This window comes from Micropterus salmoides, unplaced genomic scaffold (genome assembly GCF_014851395.1).
Source record: "Micropterus salmoides isolate LMB-PRFRI ecotype aquatic unplaced genomic scaffold, ASM1485139v1 Ms_hic_scaffold_8, whole genome shotgun sequence".
In the NCBI taxonomy this organism is placed as follows: Eukaryota; Metazoa; Chordata; class Actinopteri; order Centrarchiformes; family Centrarchidae; genus Micropterus; species Micropterus salmoides.
In genome coordinates, this window is record NW_024044570.1 from 27,436,180 (window position 1) to 27,459,217 (window position 23,038).

The following is a 23,038-nucleotide window of genomic DNA, read 5'->3' on the forward strand; positions in this document are numbered from 1 at the left end:
GACCTTGCTTTTGACAGGAACTAGCTCTTATTTGTTAGATTGAAAGCAGTTTACAATGAATACTACTATATCTGCATGACCAGATCTCACTAGATGTTTTTGTTTTTTAAAACTTTATCTTTAATCGATTTTCCATTACGCAGGAACTTTTTTGTTATACATGTGTATAACAAAAAAGGGCAAGGCAAAGAATATGAAAAACACATGACAGGTCTGGGTTGCCCCGTAATCTACTCATACCTGTGACATGTTCAGATAGTGCTTGTTTTGTCAATGACTTGTAAACAGAGACAATTTCTCCCATTTTTCCAGACACTGAATTCTTGTCCTGTGAGCTAACAGTTCCATATCATACATTCACTATTTTCAGCCATTCACCATTGTGTCAGAGGTCCTGTTAAGCCATGTCTTTGTAATGGCCTTCTGATTTTAAACAAGTACCAACAAAGTACAGCACCATAGATGAACTTGGCATTTCGTAGCCTAGAATATTGACAACACTCTTGTAAACATTTCCCCGAAAAGGTAAAAATTTTGGACAAAGCCAGAATACATGTGAATGATTTACATTTACCACATCACGCTGTCGCCAACATGGTGCCATATGCAGAAATTTGCTCTTGATTTTAGGTGAAATTAAAAATCTAATCACATTCTTCCAAAAGTGTTCTCTCCATATACAGTATGTGAAGATGTTGTAGAATGTTGTGTTCTGTAAATACTACTACTATGACTACTCGTCTGAAATTTTCACATTTTTCACATTTTGAATTCACATGTGTTGTATTTCACCTTTTCTTCAAATAGATGTTGATATAATATAAATATTATTCCATATTGCTTTGATTTGTAGACTCCAATTATAGTTCTAATTATTACATTTGTAGCTAGATTTATGCTGTATGCATACAAATCCCTTAACTATAAGTATCTGAAATTATCTTGGTTGATCAAATTATAATTTTGTTTCACTTCCTGGAAACTCATAATATTTTACTGTGCATAAGGTTGTTATACCACTTGATTTCCATTGTGACTCTCGTCAAGAGTGCCTGGGATAAAATGTCATAGGCTATCCATCAAAGTAGTTTGAGTTCTTTATCTAGTCTCTATTTCTGCACTAGATTAAACCACGATTTAAAATGTTGGTTACCATTCAACATAGAGCTATTAAAAAGACGGATAAACTGCTACAATGGGCTTGCAGTGTTTTTGAATTCTTTGATTCCTATATATTCCTATATTATTCACTCTAATTCTTTAATTGTGCTCTTAACCTCTATTAAAACAGCATGGTGAAAATGTGTTGTTTTTATAAATAATATTTATAATTTTACAAATAAATACATAGACTTGACTTCACTTGATTTTGTTTGCAAATTGATCTGTTGATTTTGGTAGAAAAGCTACCCAGTTCCTACAGTTTATCAATTACACAGTGGAAATCATTAATGTTTAATTATATCTTATCGTGAAGGTCAATGTGGATAATTCTGTCCATCACTAAGAATTGCACGAACATCATGAAGCAGCTTTCTATTGTCAGCCCCAGCATCCTCACATTCATTTGTTACACTGTGGGTACCTTCTGACGCTCATATGTGAACGCATCTCTGCTTTCACAAAAGCTCCGGCCTTGGATCATTGTTTTATTTATGTGACAGTTCAGCGGCTTTTATTTTGTGCAGCAGTCTATTCCTGCATGTGTTCTGTTTTGGTGTATCGCCAGAACATACACCTGTTTGCTTTTTTGAAAATATGAAACACTGAACTGTGAACTGTCTGAGTGAAATGTAGCTCACTAGCAGGAGACTTTGAAACTGAGGCAAACGAATACCTGCCTGACACACACAAAGCTGTGAGTTACTCAAACCCAACAGCCAGTGTCGAACCAAGCTTACAGAGTCAAACTCATCTCTGAAGCATGGTAATGCGATGCTTGGCTTTGCAGAAGTTTCCACTCCTAAGTCATCTCACTGTTTACTGCATTACCCCTCCCCTCTGGTTTGCTGTCAACTGTGCGAGCGCATGTGTGTGTGCTTTGTATTCTAAGATGTAGAAAGTCCATGTGTGTGCACGGATGAGCCTATGTTTGTACGATGAGATAAACTGGTGTGATATCATGCTTGGGACCTTGTACATGGGACTTGTGCGAGTGAGGTCAATGCCTGTGAGAGGGGGCTTGTGTGTCAGAGTGTGAAGATGGGCTCCAGATGGCTGGATGGCGGAGATTTATGGATGAACAGTGGCTTTGTAATGTGAGATGTGGGATGGGAGAGAGATGTGTGAGCTCAGCGCTGCTGCTTCCACACTTTCGAGTGTGTCTACATATAAGAGGTTTGCTCTGCCTGGGACTCCTTTTGATTGCTTGTCGCTAAGCTCTTCCCTGGGACCCTAGAAACAGGAAAAGAAACACTTCTGGCAATGATTATGATTCCAGTGAGAAATAAATCCTTTATTCTACAGCCTTACTTTAGTTTTTGGGTGTGAATTTTACTGTGTCACTGTTGAGCACTTCCTCTCTGCAGTCCTGAGTCTAAAATAACACACCTGTATGCGGTCTTCCTTTCCTTCCTTACTCATTGTCTCCTGCAGGAGGTGCTGTTTTTACCAGCTTTGTCCGTGTGGACAAACCGCTGGTCCTTATCATCAAAGCATTTAGCCAGAGGCTAATTGGTTTCTCACAGGCCTTGGTCCACACTTTCTGGGATGCTGCATATGGGTGGAGTGTGTTCAGTCCAGCCACTTCTAAAGGCGAGCGGCTCCATGAGGAGAAGGAAAAAAGAAGCCTTGATGAGATTAAGCGCTTCAAGATGTTCACATGTTGGTGTAAAGCCGAGAGAGAAAGAGAGGGCCACTCGGGGCATTATATTGTCACATCCTGTTGTTTGTAATGGTGTGTGTGCTCCCACTCTCTGAAACTCATGCAAAGCACACAGATATAAAATGACAACCTTGTTTGTCTGGCAGCAGTAAACAAACTCCATCACTGCCTCCAGATGCACAAGGTTCAGTCATAGAAGAGATGCACTTGACAACTTCTGATGGAACCTAAGAAGATTCTTTATAGGAAGTGGAAAGTGGAGAACGTGTTGCACAAATAGAGTGGAAAATTAGCCCCACTGGCTGCCAGAGGACTTCTTCAACATCTTAAACACATTAGTTACCTGGTCCAAAGGCATAAAAGTTTCCGTGTCATTTTATTACATGGCAGGACTTATTTGACTCATTCATGGATTCAAAGCACCGAGTTATTGTCCAAAACAAATGCGGTTAGGTTTGTTAATTTTAGGCACGCAAAGCAGCGCACTGCACACATATTGACACAGCCTAAGGCAAGGCCTAGTGTCCTGATTTCTGAGCTGCCAAATATTTCTAAAATAGCATGCGTTTGGTTTCACAGTACAAAAGTTCATTCCCCCGCTTCATTCCAGTAAAAAAAAAGGGAAACCAACTAGACATCTTTGTGCTTGGCCCTCTTGGCATTGTTGCATACTGAGAGTAAAAATGACTTGTGTTTGAGGCATGAGGCTCAGCCACACTCACTCGCAGACTGTGAGTGGAAAGCCCAGATAAACAACCACAGCCAACAGAGCTGGAAGTGATAAGACGAATGCCAGGGGAAAGCACAGGGTTAATGCACCTACATGAATACCTTCCAAAGGGACAATAACAACGATATCTTAAGTCCACACAGTATTTGGTTTCAATGTTGCAGATTGAAACAAGAAAACAGGATCACTGATGTTTTACATTGACAGAGTTTTTTATAAACAATTCTTATTGATTTTACTTATAATCATTGTAAGAGCTACATAAATGTTCTTACTAAAGTTCCCCTTGATTTTCTTGATGACAGACTTGATGACGCTGCTTATTCAGCTTCCAAAAACATATTCTACTACTATTCACTGCTCTGCTGCACTCATGGTGTCTCCTCTCCTCTCCTCTCCTCTCCTCTCCTCTCCTCTCCTCTCCTCTCCTCTCCTCTCCTGTCTAACAACATCAACAACATGAACAAATAATCAAGATTAACGTTGCATTAAGTAGACTGGAGATGTCAAAGATGCCACCAATGTTTGAGGAAATTAAAAAGCAAAGTACCATTGTTTTGATGACTTTCTCAACAGCTTCAGTGATGTAAATATGTTTTCACTGTAGTGAGTCCAAGGGAAATTGAGTGGGTCCCCAATAAAAATGCGTGTGTTTTGATAAATGTAGTGTTAAATTTGTGTTTAGGTAATGTTACCGCTAGTAGAGAGAAGAGCAGTTGGTTTGTCTCAGCCAGCAGCAAAGTTTACAAGATTTTGCTAAATTGTAAGATTCACAGCAAACTAAGCTAAACAGTTAAACTACATACAGACAGCTTTCATTTTAGTTTGTAACAATTTGCTCTTAGCCGAGCTAGCATGCTGTGGCTGACAGTGGATGAGAGACTACGGACATAGATTAAAATATTGCTTTCAACAGGTTTACATCTAATGCTTATAAACAGGTGTGTTGATGAAGTATTGGTTATTTTATTGCAATTACTTACAGTAACGATGGTAGTTGTTATCTTCACTTGACCTGGTTGACTGTCTCCACCATGGCCTCTCTGCTCTGCTGTTCGCTGACTTTGCTCTGTGTATGTATGTGTGTGTGTGTGTGTGTGTGTGTGTGTGTGTGTGTGTGTGTGTGTGTGTGTGTGTGTTTTAGCTCCATAGTGACTTTACTGTGTACTTTTGGATTTTAGGGACGCAGGATGTGTACCTGTCAAAATCACTGCAGCTTCAAGCAGACCTGTGGCCGGTAGTTATGATAACGCTGACAAAAAAACATTACTTCGGGGACTAGATCCAGGGACACTGCAATGTCACGCCTCCTCATTGGCTGTATGAATAGTAGCTGAATTTTTGGTGTGTTCAAGCACAATAAATGATTTTTGTTACCACTACTGATAGTGATATATTTAGAATAATGCTTGTGTGTGTGTATATATACTGCACCCAAACTGCACACAAACATCTGCATAACTCGTTTATAGTCTAATACATAAATGTTAGATCTTGTGTTTACTATAGTTTTCTTGTATTTACTGTAGCTTTTTAACGTCATTGCCCTAATTTCTTTAATTTTTAAAAAACTTTTATTATTTAATTCAAATAGTTTGTTATCTTAATTCGAGGTAAGGGGCCTGGCCCAAACCATTGCTGCAATACAGGCATGTCCACATACTTTTGGCCGTATACTGCATGTGTCTTTCAAGGAGAGTGTACAGCATTTAATGATCATTTTGACTTTGCAAAAGTAAAAGTGTTCTGTTTTCTTCATCAGAGGATATCTGAGATTATTCCTCCCATTATGAAAACAATTTGTTAACCTGAACTTTGCTTAACCTGCACTGAATGATGGCAGCAAGGACAGAAAATTGCTTAGATGATTTGTTGTGCAATTATCAGTGAAGAATTCAAGGCTAATCCACCCACTGGTCATCATCATCATCATCATCATCATTATACTTATATTGCGTCTATGCATGAAAAGTCGGGAATTCACAGCTTGCCGTCAGTGTTCACAGCAACAATCCCAGTGATAAATTAGTGACTCTCTCCTGCATAGCAAACCGAACCTTGCCAGTTTCAACTGAAAAAAACAAAACATTTGTAATCTGTCTGTAAAGGACAGCATATACTAAATGAGAACCAATATGTGTTAGCTTAATGGTTCAGGTTGCATTATCTGTTATTTAACATTGTGATCTTTGTCCCTGTAACTCAGAAACTCTGGACAGAATGTGATTGTCTGTCAGACCTTGTGGTTCAGAAAAGACATTTATGTTATGTGTTATGTTATTATGTTATGTTATTATGTCATATGTTAAAGGGGTACTGCGGTGATTTAGTATTGCACTTCCATAAAGTTGGGACAGAGACAGATATTAAAAGGAATGGTCAAAATTGAAGCAGCAGAGCCTGAGATATCCTGCTTTCAGTCTCTAGTATGGAACAAGCTCCAAAAACACTGGAAGTCACAATTCCCATAGTGCAACTCAATAGTCTCTATCATTAGGCCTCATCAGAGTAAAGTTTCAATCTTTGGAAAGCTCCTTTTACAACATCAAAAACATTATACCACTGTATGAAAGTTTACAGGATGGGTGGTGCTCCGAGTAATGACCTACACTTGTGAAATAGCACAGAATATTATTAGCATAGATGTATTGAAAAATAATGCAGTGTGTTAACGGAAGCAGGCTGATTAATGCGTGTTGAGTCATTTTCAATGGATCTGTTTTTGTTTTATGAGAGGCACACATCATCATAGAACAGGAGGATACAAGTCTGCAATAAAAATGGATCCCATAATTCAGTGTTAAAGTCAATTGGGTTTTTTTCTGTGTTGAAATCTACACAGCAGGACTTGTCGTAGCTGTTCGCAAGGCTCCCAGCATTGAGGAGAATTCTGTGTGAATTCTATAAAGTCATAAAAGATGTCATTCTGCATTCTTAAAGTGGTCATTTGTAGTTTTTACTGGCCTCTAGCGGTGAGTTTTCAGATTATAGCCCTTCCTTTTCATACGTGTGCTCATGCGCATGCTCAAAGTAATGAGCGACACACTGGAGATGGCATCACACAAAATGCTGGGAACTTAAATTCACACTTCAACATTACATAAATTTTTTTTATCAGCTTGACCTTGAACTAATCCATGCACTTTAGTGTAACAGCAACGTTACTGTACTGAATTAACATTACTGTGTTGTTGTCCTGCACCGTTATGTTGCATTATTGTTTATTATGTGGGTCACGTAAGAGACCAGCAAAGAAGCTCTGTACCTGAGTATCAGTAAAACAACAATAAATCTAAATTGATCGTTAGAAAGCAAACAATGCCAGACCCCTGCTAATGTAATTGGCTGCCTCTGTCCTGCTTCACTATTGACTGGTGGAACAAATTTTTCCACATCATTACATCATTTCTTGCAAGCTACAATAAATACTTTGACATAATTCAGGTGGTACACAGGATAATAATATGGAACGTGTTAGCTGCTGGTAAAGTAATGTGGCAAGCCTATCAGTGTGCGATTCGCCGGAGGGGATGTGGGGGATTTTTGTTCTTATGTTGAGTTTGTGTTGGAGTCTGTGTTGTGCTGGTGTTAGCGGACTCCATTTATAGGGAGCACGCATGAACGTCACCGCCTACATAAACCAATGGATTATGTGAAAGAAAGAAAGACCCTTTAAGTTCAGTGGCAGGTGCATGGGTAAAGCCTCCGTAGAGCAAACAATACACGGGATGCTTCACGTTGTTGGAAGCTCGCAACTAGAACCTTTTTTTTGGTCAACAGTTCCCACCGGACATAGGGTAGTTTGGATCCTTCTGAGTGGCAGGGAAATTCCCTGTAGGAAATTCCCCAATGTAACCTCAGTGAGCAATTACTCACTACATGTTATGTGACATCAGTCTGCATATTAATATTGTTTGCACAGAATGTATAATTTTTACAAGAGAGATGTAGGGTTTTGTGTGTACGTACAAATGGCACACTTTATTGAAAAAATTTAAACATCAAATTGAACTTAAAAACCAGTTGATCTCAGTTCACAAAAAGTAACAATTCTTCACTGAATCACTTCCAGATGTCCATGACAAAAAATAAACTCAAACAAACTCACAGACCTGCACAACACAATCTCCTTCAAAATTGAAATGTTGCAGAAAAATGTCCAAACACCATCAAGCCACTGTTTATCACCAGTCAAAATATTTTCCTCAACATCCTCCAAATCTGTCCCCACCCATGTCTGCTGCACCTGGCTGCACTGTTGAAAGGATGTGCAGATTAAAGGGCCCATTAGAGCCTCAGTGACACTGTATCCTATATCACAGGGGAGTGTGGTGGAGTTGCGAGCCAGAAGGTCTGTGTAATCCTAGTTGACGATAAACTGTATAATATCATGGTACCCAAAAAGTAGGGACAAAAGACATCATTATGTGTGTGGAGGAATTTTATTCATGGTCATTATTTGTGATATGAGGCTGCTGAGCTGCAGTATCAGAGCACTCTCTGTAATTTCGTATGGAAGTTGGAACCATTTTTCTCTTCTCATTATCTCTCTGGCTTTGCCGTTGAAGAAATCTGTGTGTCGACTGTGCGCTTTTATATACGCTCTCTCTTTTACAATGTTACTGCATGTCACTGATTCAGCCCTGATTAACAATAATGGGCTACTGCAGTTATCACAGCAGTATGCTGGAAGTACACCACAGCATAGTCAGGTATCTGCTCTAGGGCCACATATGAAGATGATTTTCATTTTTAAACATTGGGCTTGAGATAAACTGCTTGCCATCTTAAGGCAGTGGGAATAACGGCAAACAACGTCTGCTGCACCCCATGCTTTTTCACTGAAAACCAGAAATTATGATGGTGGAAAATAGCCTGCTGTAACATTCAGTTAGAGCTCTGCGAAATGCCAAAAAAGCAAAGGACTGAGTTGAAAAACACGTTCTTAGTTTTCTGAAGAGAAAAAAATACATTCATTCATTTTTTAACTGGCGAATCATATTAAACCGTCTCACACAGTCCATGTACATTGGGTCTGGCAGACACTCTTGTATATATGCAACATTTAAATCCAATTTCATTACATTTGATGGAAAATATGTAGAGGCTGCTTGTGGTATTGTGGTATTTTGAGCGATCAGCCTTTGTTAAGTATCTGTCATCTCTTCGCTTTGCATTGCGTGAGCTGGCAAACATGAGTGCACTGAGAGTCCCCATGCTGTTGTACTCTGCTTGTTTTAGAAAATGCACAGTGGAACCTGCGGACTTGTCAGATAAGATTTGATCTTTCTACACTGAAGACATCTTAAATGAATGGCCCTGGTTAAACATGTTTTGTTGTGTCAAGTCTGATCTTTCAGGCTTGATCACATTTTTTAGTCCCTCAAACTGCAGGGGTAACTTTTTCTTCATTTTGGTGTTGTTCATGAATGTTACAGAGTAGCAGCCCAATGCATCTCCATAAGATGCCACTAAGATCTGTCATCATGGTTAGTCATCAGGCCTAGTTGAATTTGGCATTTTTCCCCCCTTTTATCTTTGAACAACAAAGGGTATTATAATATGAAATGTTTGACCAGGGCCCTAAGTAGTGTGCATTACATAGATAATCTACTTTCGTGCCAAAAAGCAAAGGACAAAATCATTGAAGTATGTCACTCAATCCCAGAATCCAAGCTATCACACATGAAATGTATTACGTATTTATAAACAGCTGATTTTTTTAACATTTTGATTTATCCCACTTGTTTGTCTCTGATGACACTCGTCTCTGTTCTTTCATACATGTAATTATTACCAGTGTAAAGGATGTTGGTTTTCTCTGATGTGTAATAACACATAATCCTCTAGACCACATTATATGGACAAATTACAGTTTAAGTGCGGTTCTGTTAGCCTCAAACAGAGTTTCATGTGTGTTTCCTCCATATCACTCTAATCTGAAATTCTGGTGTGTGGTTCCACTTCAACACTGAAGCACCATGTATGCTAATATCAGGCTCTGAACACTGTTGGAGTTGAGAGGAAAGGAAAACAGCAGGAGAACAAAGGAAAATGTTGGAGCTGGCATCACTGAAACTATTCCACCACGTAGAAAGCATGAAAGCGGCCCAACAATTTGTCAACTGTGTTTTGTCTCCCAAGAGAGAGCGCAAAAGTAAGTCAGAGTGACAACAAGAGCAGGAGAGTGAGCACAAAAGAGAAAAAGAGGAGAGGATAGGAAGAGAAATAGTGCGACAAGTGTATTGGCAAAGGCGAGAGGGCAAAGACATTTGTATGCAAAGCTTAACTTTGGCACATTAGCATTCAGCAACTAGTCACTCTCCACTATGTGCTCACCCACTATAAATCAAACAGCATGTTTACAGCATAGGAGTTCACCGACTGCGGGGTTATTGCTGATGCAAGGCACACCATGAGACAACTCTGAGCGTTTCACATTTGATTTTGATTTTATGTGCAAGGCTGGCAGTCTAAACTGGATCTCTATGCTAATGCCATTGAGAAGAACATCTTGATAAAATTGATTTGACTGATAATTGTCATCCGACAGACAATAAAAGGTCTTTTCCCGGGAACGTCTTCCAGTAATTCATGCAATTCAATCAACTGATTCTGAGAGTGCCCTCTAGCATCTATGGCTACTCTCATCTCTCTTTTACAAGTTTAACAGGATCTAACTGTTCTTCACACAGAGATTATGGAAGGGTACCAGTCTGTCCCACAGTTCTTCCAGGCCACTGAAAGGATTTTGAGAAAACACTGGAGAATTTTACATCATAGTTGGATTTTCATGTAACATTAGCATCCACCAGACTTTAGCAACTTTTGCATTCACTTGGAGTCGTGTTTTAAAGCTAATGTTCACTCTCTTTAAGCTCAGATTTTGGTTTCCACCAACTCCTGAGGGAAATATCTGGCCCTTTTGCCGCTTAATGCTTCACTTTGTTCAACAGCTAATTCTGTCCATGGCTATAAAACCCTGTAGAAATTAGAGGAACTACAGAGTCACGTTAAAATTCTCTGTGGTTTGTCATGCTTATGAGCAACCTTTTTCACATTATACATTATTATAAAAAATATTTTTATAGCCACTTTAAAGGACCTACACATCTGTGGGGCACCCACACAGGTGTTTTCACTTAATTTCACTTATTATACCTCTTCTCAGCTCGATTGACAGCTCCCTCGCTCTCCATTTACTCCTCCAAAATGCCCCTTTCACACTGGGCTAAAAAACCCACTAACACCCACTAACATCTGGCTTATGTCTTCAGTGGAAAAGGGTACAGTTTCTGTGTGTGTGCTGAATAGGATTGCCAACTGTCCCGTATTATCTGGGATGTACCTTATGTTAGGCTTAATTGATTTGTCCCATACGTGACCTCTCTTGTCCCGTTTTTTGACTACTACGCTGATCACGACACTTGACAATGGTCATCTACACCTGTCATCATCAAATCACAGCCCCCCCTCACGCGTGTCACTAGGCCTATAGCCTACGTTAAGTAAAGTTAAATGCAGCTACTGTGGAAATTGACAAAATAGCAGCAAGTGAAGCCTCGTAGTGTATCACACTGTCAAACATGGACTTCAGCACCGTCTTGTTAAGCTCAACGGTGCGTTGTTTCATGACTCAAATGTTGTAAAGAAGATGCACTTAGTAAGAACGAAAGCTGAATTGATCACAATGACTGTTTTAGGACCAAAGACTATGCGGGATATCCTGAATGATCTATCTCCAACTGAAGGTGAGTCTGTGTTTTACTTTGTTGCCACCGACGCCTCAAACAAGGGAAACTGTTTCCAGTGTGCGTGAGATATTTCTCTGTGTCTGATGGAGTGCTGTGCAAGTTACTTGACTTTTATGAAGATAATGATTAAAGTTCTGATGAACTACCTGAAAAATCAAGAACTGGAAATAAAACACATCACAAGCTATGTTCTTTTTAGTTTGTCATATGTACATAAAGGGGACAACCTTTTGTAACCTACAAGAACCTACAAGAAGTGTTTTGACAGATAGTAAAGGTATGAGAAGGTGTTTGATATCGGATATCGGCCTGATACTGACTCAAATAGTTTGATTGGGTATCATGACAAGGGGGCCCGATCTATGGGGCAGTTATTTTCAGTTCCGTACAAGGTTATGCGATGTGTCAGCAGTGCACCGGTAGACCAAAGTATTTTGCTAGCAGTTTCTGCTAGCAGTTATTACTAGCAGCAAGTAATGTAATAGTTACATTACTGCATTGTTGTTTTCTCTATATCATGGTATTTGTCATTGAAATGGTTTTCTCCATCTTTTATCGTCATTCATTCCTGGGTCAAATGACTCTGCAGTAGTCACAGGTAGGCTATTTATTGGCTCCGGCTGTGATTGCTGTGATGGAAACATGATGCCCTTTTCTTATCCATATGTTTATGTAGTATTAGCAGGCTAGTCCATGGGCTGTATGATTTCTTTCAGAACATATAAACACTCTAAACACACCTGTAATCTGCCCAGCATGATGGGACAGAAGTCAATAGCCTTTTGTTAGCAAGTTTACCCGCGTGAAAAAAAGCTGCATATATGTGCTAATTTTAATTGTAATTGGTGACTTTATATAATTCCCAACATAGCTCTGCCCAACTTCAACCGGAGTTCTAATTACATTAAGTCAATGAAAACATCTATGTGCAAATAACTAGGGTGACTATATTTTTTAGTGGTGCTAATTAGCAGAGTTTCAGGAGCGGGACCACACATCATGCGCATCATCGCCAGCATTTCCATAAATACCCACACGTCCTAAGTCCTCACCTTTGCCCTCATATCCTGCATCCCTCCCTCCCACCCCTTTCTCTGTCCTGCCTCCTGATCTCCTTCCTCCTCTCCATAGGTTTATAGGGGGTCCGTCGTGCCCCGGGTGCTACGGCGGATTTCCCTATCGTAGCTTCCCCACAACGCTTTCTAATGTCTATTCAGCTACTGCAAGCTTCATACATCTTCTGTTTCGTTACTCAATAAATCATTTAATCATACCTGTTGATTGTGGTCCTTGCTAGTGAAATTCAAAAAAGAGGACAGTTGGGGCAGGAAGCAGACAGACACCCGCAGTGGGTGGAAGGTTGGGGCTGGGAGGGATTCAAGAAATTGTTGGCATGGTGGCAATATGTATGGACACACACGCACACGTTATATTACAGCAATAATTTTAGTAAAATAGAACAAGGGGAACGTGTTGCTCTCAAGAAGAGAGGCGGGAAAAAATTAATTAAGCAATTATTCATACAATGACATCCTGGCTCTGGCTAAATCTACATCTGTCCAGAGGCTGTATCCACCTGGAGGAGTAACTAGTATAAATTTGTGTATTGGTACAATATTATAACAATAAATAAAAAGTTTAATGTTATTATAACACTTTACTTGTTTTATGTCTGCCTACAGAAAATTGTATTGTATTAATTATAATTTCAGATAAAAGTATTATATAGCTTGCCACTACTGTTATATTAATTCCAGTTACAGCAGTTTCATTATGGTACATTGTTTTCATTCATTAAATCCTTGTGCAAGAAAAAGGGTCTACGTGATGGTTACTCTCTGATTTGTTAATGCTAAGTAATAACTTGTCAACAATCAGAACCATTCATGCAGAATGGGTTCAACATTTCAAATGTTTGCTGTAGCACCACGTCAACCTTTTTTTAATCCTATACATGCTGTGATTTGTTGGTTCATTAAAAGTGACATTGATGAACAACTTTATGCATACGCTTGGATAAAAGAAAAAAAAACACCGGATCTAAAGTGTTGTGACGGTTTAGAGGGTAGACAAGAATAGCACCAGCTTGTGAGAAATCCTAGTACGCAAGAAAAAGTTGTGTTAAGCCAAAGAGTAAAAGGTTATAGTGCCGGTACTTGTCAAAGCAATGCAAAAATGCACACAATGAATGCCAACTGACGAAGGCAAAAGCTGAATCCTGGAAATTTTTGGGCGATTTAGTATTCCCGGTCGGACGCCAATTTTAGGTCCCAAAAGAGGACATGTCTGGGAAAAAGAGGATGTATGGTCACCCTAATATACCATGTGCAGTACCTTTAAAAATATTTATCTTTTTAACTGAAAGGCCTTTTTACAGAAGACATTTTGACATGTCACAGTAGGAAAAGCACACGGGTAATTAAAAAAATGAATGATGGCTGAATTTCATTGTTCTGCTTCAGTTTCAGGGTCCTGCTATTGTGCATTCTGGTTTGCTGTCACACTGTCATGACTTACTGGGACATTTGAAGAACAGAGCTATCATTATAGTTGTCAGTAACACCTGTGTTTTTCCTGCTATGACAAGTCAAAATGTCTGCTATGAATTCTATTCTATTCTATTGTAAAAAAAAAAATGTTAAAGGTGTATGTATTGGTGGTAATTTTAAGTAATTGGTCAAAGAGTTGTCTTCACGAACATGTTACCTCATTTCCCTCCTCTGGTTGTCTATGTCATCTGCAGAAAATGCCGCTCATTCGAACATCTGCCACACTGCCCATGGAGCCAAGAGAGTCATGACCGGCAATCGGTAATTCTGTCCAACTCTGTCTGAAGACATGACATCAAAAAATACACAATTCCAGAAGATCAGCAAGACTTTTATTCATTGACAAGTCCCCCTCTGGTGTGCACTTACCAGAGGAGTCGAGGCAGAGAGAAGGAGGAGCAGGCGGAGGAGACCTGGGCTGACGCTTAAAGGATCCCTCGACTTGACTCTCCTCCTCAATCCTCTGCAGAACACATTAACCCAGATCAGCTGTGGTTCTCATCAGAGACACTCCGACTGAGGACCAAATGTTACACATCAAAAACAAGTGGGATTGATGTATAAACATACGCACTTATAAACAGACATGCTGGCTTATGTGCAAAACATCAAGACACACGCGTGCCTATCTATCTGGCACATGTGCAGTACAGTACACACACCACTACAGCCCTGGGATTCACAGCCTTTTCAGGTTGCTAGGACAGGTTCAGCGAGCTGTGTGTTCATTAAAATGGCTGTAAACATCCTCTCATTGAACATATTTATGGGGTGCAGAGAGATGCGCAATCAGTCCATTGGGTCTCATTAAAACGATCATTTAAAAGGGTGTACAGTACAAGTTGCTGCTACAGATCAAACAGATTGTGGTTTGCAGTTTTACAGACAATCATCTACTTGCATTTTGTGTATAATATCAAATATTCCTTTCTTTCTAATGTTTTAACAATCTCTGTGTTTTATTTCACTTATTTATAGTCCAGGGCACAGTTTTATTGACTCTTTATTGAGGGATAGAGTGGAGGGTGCACTAAAATATCTTCAAGCCTATGTCCAAGAAAAGCATCATGTCTGGCTACGTCCAATATCAGAAGGATATTCTGAAGCAAAAACAAAGGCAGTCAGCCGAATTTCCTTTGCCCAAAAAGTGTCATTTTTGCAGCTTTTAAATGTTATAGAAGGATCCAGAATGAATCCATAACCAGCTCTAATGCACAGTGGAGTTTAGAATCTGCCAGTTGTGGGGTTATAGAGGCAGAGGTTAAGAATAACAGAGGTTTCGGCGATTGTCTCTGGAGTGGGGACGTTGATTCATCCATGGAAAGACCTTGCTTGCGGGTAATTTCGTTTGAGTCTGAGTGCTCCTGTGCTTGTGACTGTGCTGAAAAGGACACAGGCCGCATGCGGCTGGCAGGACATGTATGAGCTGGAAGAGATATCCATACACTTGTGGGAAGCATGCCATCAGCACCACCACCACCACCACCACCACCACAATGATCTCCTGATCAGTTGCAGTTATCCCCTTTCCTGAGGTTAACAGGAAAAAAATGGCATTCTGAAAAAAGCCACAGCATTCCTCTGACAATGCCTGTCTGTATAGCATAAACAGATGGAAGTTTTTGGCTGTGCTGAGCCCCAGCTTAACGTTACTTCAGGATCTATAGTTTTTATTTATAGCAGGCTGCTGCTGTGTTGGCATTTTCATCCTGTGGAGAATTTGGTGCCTAATCAAAAAGAATTGCTGAACCTTCCTTTGCTAATGATAACAAAAATTAAAGTGGACATTTAATATAACAGGTTTCATCCAAAGTGTTGAAATACACACAATGGAAACTGTTCATTTTGTGGATGATTCGTTGGCATTCTGCTCTTTCACAGTTTTTATTATTCTCTTTCCTGTCCGTGCCATAAATGATCACCCTCCTCCCTCATAATGCTTACAAAAACTTAACCATGTCTGCTGCTGTGAAATATGCACACTATTCCCTTTGAGCTTCACGTTGCACATGAATGCTTAACAGTGAAAATATGTGCTGAATTCCCTCCTATTTATCAGTCGAGGTGGCGGGTGATGTGTGGATAAAAGAAGATAAAAATCACAGTAATTCATCCATGGCTTACCCACTCCAGCTTGCTTTAATTTTACCTGGCAAATCACGAGTATCTACATCAGAAGTCATGACTCAAAAGAGAGAAGACACTGTTCCCTTACTTGCCAGAGATCAAGACTTTTCCCTCTCTGCTTAGAGAGAGAGAGAGCAGCGTGGCTGCCGCCGCAGGGTGCATTGGGGTTCAAAGCAAGACACAGAGTGTGCTGATGGACTCCTAAGAGAGTGGTGGTTAAAAAGTAGTGCAGCTCTTTTAAAACAGCCAAAGAACTTTGGTTTGTGTACCACTGATTTAGCCAGGTTCAGCCTGAAGATAATAGCAAGCTGCAGTTGGGTACGTTGATAATACACTGGTTTCACTGCTCAGAATTTAATTGCTTTTTTAAATTGAAAATGTTGTTCTCTACGCTCCATTGCATACTGAGATGTGGCGCAGTTATCTCCATATATATTTAGAAGGACCAGGTTCAATGTAATCTTCCAAACATCGCTCAACCAGGCAGCTTGAATCTCCCAAGACCAACGCTCCATAAGACACAGCAGAACAAACTTCCTGCTCCCCCACTTCCGTCACAGTTAATGGACCTGCCACGTGGAATGACTAGCTAACTCCCTAATGAATAAAAGTGAACGACAAATTATATTAATGGAAATGCCACTGCTTTCTGTTTGATAGACAGATTCTTCTTCCACTTCCACTTGATCTGTCTGTCAGCATTACTTTCTCTCCGGCTGCACCGTCAACTCTGAAGAGAAAAGTAATTTGCTGATGACAGTTTACTGCTGAGTCAGCTGTGTGGAGACAAATATTCAGAGTTAATGTCTCAAACTAATGATCTCACGTGAGGATGAGTGTGTTCATTGTGCAAGTAGTTGTTTTTCATTACATGCCACCTTATATTAGTTCTTTTTGATATTCTGCTGAATGTCACTCCCTCCAAAACACCCACAAAGTACATCAAGCCTCCTGGCTTCATGCAAAGCCATACTTATGAGAGCCTGCGTTAAGCATCACTTTCTGCTTTTACCACACTCGCGTTTCGTCAACGTTTTTTTTATTCCCATGCAGAAGTGATTTGGCCCTCAGACATGGATCTGAACCTGTAATTATCTAACAGCAAAAGCAGTGTCCCTGTAATTCTTTTAAGCCGTCCAGGATCCAAAGACATTCAGGGAGGTCCTCCTCTGTCGCACACATCAGGCAGAAGCCCCCCAGCACTCCCTCTTTTCTCTCCTGCCCCCCCCCCCCCCCCCCCCCCCCCATGCATGTGTTTTCACTTTGGTGGACAGTTTACATGTGTGTAGCTGAGAACTTAATGTACAGCAACCAGGATTCACTCACACAGAAGTTCCAATATAAATACTTCTGATAATGACTGATATTTCAGTCTACAAAATATTTAACTGCATTAGAAATGTACTTAAAGTAAACTTGATTCCCTGCTAGTGAAAGAAGATTCTCTATTTAAGTAAAAGTAGTGAAAACAAAATTTTTCATGCAAAAATGCCAAAACATTTCATGGTTCAAGCTTCTGAAATCACATGGGCCATTGTTATGCATCAAGTACTTTAACTTTCACCACCACTGATATTTTATATGCGCTGCACATGTTTTGTATGTACTGTCTAAATCTGTAAAGTTATCGTTTCATTGATAATGTTGTTCATTATTGATTCTTGATTGATTTTATATAGGTATATATATGTGTGTGTGTGTGTGTGTGTGTATTCAATTCATATATATATATATACATATGAAAATGAAAATGTCCAAACCCAAACATATTCATGATAACTATTACACAAGACAAAGAAAAGCAACTCATTCTTACAAATGATGAGCTGAAACTGGGGGATATTTGGCATTTTTGCTTAAATAATTACTTAAATGATCAATTGATTATCACAATTGTTGGCAATTAATGTTCTGGGAACTAGCTGATTGTCATTTTTACTGTCTCAGCTCTAGTAAAGTAAATACTAACTATATTTGGCAAATAAATGTGGAGTAGAAGTTTAAATTGTCAAATAAAAATACCCAAGCAAAATGAAGTACTGTAGTAAATTTGCCAGTTGTGGATAATACATCACAACCTATTAAACCTAAGAGCTGAGATTGAGATTTTTCTCCATGACTCCTTTGGTTTAGTGTTTGTCGAGGCTGACAGACAGACACCTGTGAAGTGAGTCAGAGCAGTTACACATACACATAATGTAATAGCAGGACCTTTTGAGCATAATCAACACGACAAATCATTTGATCAACGGTTCCTCTGATAATCAGATTATTATCACTGTGCTTTTATCACAGCAACACTTTTTGTTTTGGTGTCTTGCAGTGTAACACAGCGAGACATTGTAGCACATGCTTGGAACCTAGGGTTTGGATCATTCATGTTCGGATATTTAATCAGCTCTCAGTGAATTGTAGACTAGAAGCAAAAGCCTTATGCCAGGTTGCTCCACCGTCTCTCTGATCAGTCTAATTAATTCCTGAAATGTGTTACATGGTAGTGTCCTGCTGCTGTACCTTGAAAGGCTACATTGAAGTCTGTTCCGACAGATGGGCTCTGACCATTGAAGCAACCCTGAATCAATATGCTGTGGATAAGCCCTGCCTTTTCTGTGAAGCACGTTTACAATTATTCCTTTTTTCTCCTTTCTCCCCTCTTACCTCTTTATATTGTGCAATGCCCTCCAAGGAAGGGAGTCCAAGAACAGCAACAGTGAACAGTGGGAGACTTTGATTTAAAAATGCTATTTGTTGTTTTTGGAAAATTAAAACATGTTTGTGAAACATGCATCATGAAATTGATTATAAAAGATCCAATCTAGAAAAGTATAATAACTACCAGACATGATACTCATCATGAAAATGAACACTCATTTTATTCTATCAGTGATTTAAATAGGTCATTTTGGCACAGTGAGATAATCATTGGATAATTGTACAACAGAGACTGAAAGAATGAGGTCTCCCGACAGACATCATGCGCTGTGAGCCCTCTACTGGTCACTGTGGGGCCAGCTATAGTGTACACTACATGTTTAGTCTGGTCAAATCTAAATCAATAGAAACAAATACCGAGAAGACACTGAAGAAACTAGTAGCTAGCCAGTGTGATGAATATGTCACCTATTCTTCACATCATGTAAAGGACAAGGTTTTTTCCTTTATGATCTAATCAGACACCCAGTCTTATTGATCAAAGTGGCCTTTACTCTGACAGAATCTAATCAGTATAATGGCAGAATCAACTCACAAAACTATGATTTCCACTAGAAGCAGACAAAAAAAGTAGCTTTAAATAAAAAACTGTGAGTTTCTTTCTTTTTTTGTATGAACAGAAGTCAGAGCACACACATTGTTCCTTTTATAGCTGCTGTCTTTCTGCAGCTGTGATCAATGTTTATATTGTTTTATTGAAGCCAGATCAGTATTATAATAAAAGTTGTGGGACTCACTAAAATCATTCACAACACACTGGATGTTTTTACAGCAGTGCTGATGTAGTTAATATATACTATGGTTTTAATTAATATATATCCTAATTAAGGAACACAAGATACATATTAACCTATGCATGTATGCTGTAGTTGGTAGGTGAGGAGAGTGGCTCTTACTGGAATACAATTTCATTCATCTTGATGGTTACCTGTAGGAAAGCAAAAAGCCTAGTAGTTAAATTAAATTAAAATCTAGTGGAATCTAGTACCCACCTGAAAAACTGAATGTCACATTGAGGACCACCATCATGGAATACCGTTAGTGGTAGTAAATGACCCTTACCAGCGGGTCTCAGCCACAGCATCATGTTGTGTGATTTATCCCCATCTCCGGAGGTGTGGAAGTGCGCATGCGCTTGAGATCTCCTAACCACATGCGTTTTGATGGCGACTGCGTCAATTACCCGGAGACAGCAAGAGCAGGAGCGGAAGTGAAGCAGATTTTTCTCAGTATTAAAGCACAAGATTTATTACAAACCAGGAGTCCAGTAAAGAGTCCAAAATGAATATGGGAAGAAGTTGCACTATTGATAAAAGTATATGGGTTTTATGTACTATTGCTAAATACAGTTTTAGGTGAGAATACACTATCCTATAACAATATATAAAATATCAACTATCAGAGAATGCAGAAATGAATGATTGGTCTGATGTGGATTTATGTTTAGTCATAATTAATGAGAAATACACGTGCATGTCACTGCATAGGCTACAATGTGAGCTATTAACATTATTTTTTCTTTTGTCTTTGTCCTGATGCCCTCCACATTCTGTGTTTACATTATGAAAGACAATGAAATACTCTGAAAATGAAAGAAAAACGTTCACGTGCCATTATTTTGTATCTTCACTTTGGCACCGGTAGTGCTCAGAAAATGCACCGTTTATCAGCGAGCTTTGTTTTACAAGTCCACCCGGAAGCCGACGGTGTGTGTGTGTATGTGGCCAGCTTGACCGCGGTCTCGCGCTCGACGTTCCTCCAGCAGCGGCTGCTGAGCATCAGAGCGCCGATCCTCCTCCGTGTCGGGAAGGCGGTTCGCTGTCACACGTTCACTAAACGCTGCTCGTGTTTTATTCTCTGCCCAACTCCCAGCAGGATAAAAAGCTCTCCAGCCCAGACCCAACATGGGTTAGAAAGAAAGCGAGCTATGGATTATCCACTTTGTGCACTTCAGCGAGGATGATGGGGTGGGGGGGGGAGGCGGACTTGTTTTCGCAGAGACATGCTGACAAAGACCGGGACTGAGAGGGAATAGAGATCTGGATTTGCTGCCACTCTGTGTCTCGCTTTGCATCTTTGTCTTTTTTGTTTGTTTGTTTGTTTTTTAATTTTATTTCCCCGCGTGTGTGCGAGACCGAGAAATGTTTGCAGAATTGCTGTGCGGCGCCGTGGCTCTGGTCCTGTATGTCAACACTCTGGGCGCCGATTTCTGCTACGATGACAGGTACTTGGGTGAATGAATGACATGCAGCCTCATGTTACTAACTTCTCTGTCTCCACTGATCTAGCTCCTCACCTATACCTTATCAGCTCTGGACAAAAGCATAGGAATAACGATTCATTCATGATGTTGACATAACTTTGAATGAGCAGCATTTCATTGAACCAACAACAACTGGCATTTCACTCATGTGAGCACAGCTTTTTCATTAACACAAGCAGTTTGTCTGAACGCAAGTATAAATTTATCAATAGAGTATGGTGCTTTGGAGAGAGTGAATGATCTGCTGGTTATCCTCGCCTATCTGTAGTACAGTGTACCACAAACTTGGAAATCACTGGAAGAGCCTTTATCCTGCAGACACCTGTGTTTTAGGGAGTTTATTTTTATACAGTATTTTCACATCATATTCTTTCAGTATTCTTTCAGTAACATCTTTCTACCAGGATGAACAATGAAATCCGTAGTGAATCGGCAAGGCTAGTGTGCTTGGACGCCTCAGTGCAAAGTGTTGCAGTCTCCAGGGTCCGGACTTGCTCTAAGTCCTGAGTTGGTAGGAAATAATTGATCTCTGGAGGAGAAACGTGTCTCCTCACTCCGCAGCAGAGGTCCCTTTGCCAAACTGTTGCAAGTGTGCAGCCTACTAAAACTTTGAGCAAAGTATTTTGTTGTTCATTTACTTTAAAACGGGCAGGAAGTTTGTCATCCTCCACTTGAAATCATGAGTTCGAGAACTGGAGCACAGTGCGTGGGTTCAGCAGGGTAATGCATTGCTCATAGCTGGCCTTCTGATATTTGATGGCTGAATGGTTGTCAGTGCCTCAGGCTCATTAATGCACCATCCATGCCTCCATGTAGGTCAGAGGCATTGTCCGTATTTTCTGGTCGTGAGTATGTTGCATCTTGCTACCATTTTATTACTAATGCAGTGTGATATAATACTGATAGATATTAGGAGTGAATACACCTGCTCAACAGGGTCTTGTGCAGTTTTTAATCTTATTTGTGCTTTGTATAACAGGTGCTGTGCAGTTCTTAAAACACACCCAGAGGAAACACCTTAGTGAACAAATGGTACATTAACACCCTCCACAAACACTGTTGGTGTAGTTCCTTTACAACGTCGTTTACTGCTCTGCATTTTACATAGAACACTTCCTGCTTAACACATTCCCTGCGGCCTTTTGTCTGATGCTTTTCTTGCCGTAGAGACACTATACCTATGCGCATTGTGCTATGGTCAGGTGATTCTAGCAACTCCTGTGCAAGAACGATGGTGCTTCTGTGTCCATAAACCTGTCAAGGAGGGGCCACTATGTGGAGAGGTGAGAGGCTGAAGACTGCTGCTGCAGAGTCAGCTGCTGTGTGGCTGCTGTAGAGCCTCGAGCCTCCAAGTTTTTAATGTAAGACAGAAAGCCAAACCCTGATTATTCTGTGAAGAGATGTTAACAGAATGTTATTTATTACCATGCGAGTTTGGGTCCAAGTTATTGCAGGCTTCTTACGAAACAGATGAATGATTTTCTCTGACGTAGCCCATTCTGTCTCTGGCATGTTCTTCGTTGCAGGCTATCTGTCACACAGCATTATCTGTTTTTAACACCATGTGTTTGGTTCGGGCTTGTAATTAGCAGCCGTCTCCTGTCCCCTTGGGCTCTGCTGGGGGAGGGAGGGAGACGGAGGACGGGAGGGTGCAACAGACATTTAGGCCTAGTAATTTTGCTAAGCGAAACAGCCCTGGACACAGACTGATCTAACTTGCTAATGCTGGGCTTGTGTAGGAAAAAAAAAAAGGCTGATGTGACCTGGTGATGGTAAAGAAACCATCATCGTGGAAAACACTTGAGTGTGTGGATGACGATAAATCAAACTGCGAGCTTGCTATTACCCAACACCCTCCAGCTTTAAGGCAGGCTTTATTTTAACTGTGAGTCTGACAGCAATTTATGGATCGTTCAGATAATGTTTTTCAAAAACATCTGTGTTACAGAATGTAAGGGCTCATGCTGAAAAATAGAGATCTGCAGTTGATGTCTTATTCGATGTGCATTTAAAAGTAAAAGGACGCCCGGCACCTTCCATTGAATGTTTATGATAAATAGTTACAGAAGAATTAAATAT

General features: G+C 40.1%; 1 protein-coding gene across 3 annotated transcripts in view; it reads left to right on the plus strand.

Annotated features, from left to right (window-relative positions):
• tmtc2b (transmembrane O-mannosyltransferase targeting cadherins 2b) overlaps nucleotides 1-23,038 on the plus strand; it is a 131,116-nt gene that overhangs the window by 12,871 nt on the left and 95,207 nt on the right. The window contains exon 2 of one of the 3 annotated variants that reach the window (XM_038705302.1): nucleotides 14,052-14,404. In XM_038705302.1, the coding sequence (XP_038561230.1) occupies nucleotides 14,385-14,404 (20 nt within the window). In that variant the 5' untranslated portion in view covers nucleotides 14,052-14,384. Of the gene's footprint in view, nucleotides 1-14,051; nucleotides 14,405-20,412; nucleotides 20,921-23,038 lie in introns of those variants that run through there. The other 2 variants (XM_038705303.1, XM_038705301.1) reach the window with 2 other exon arrangements.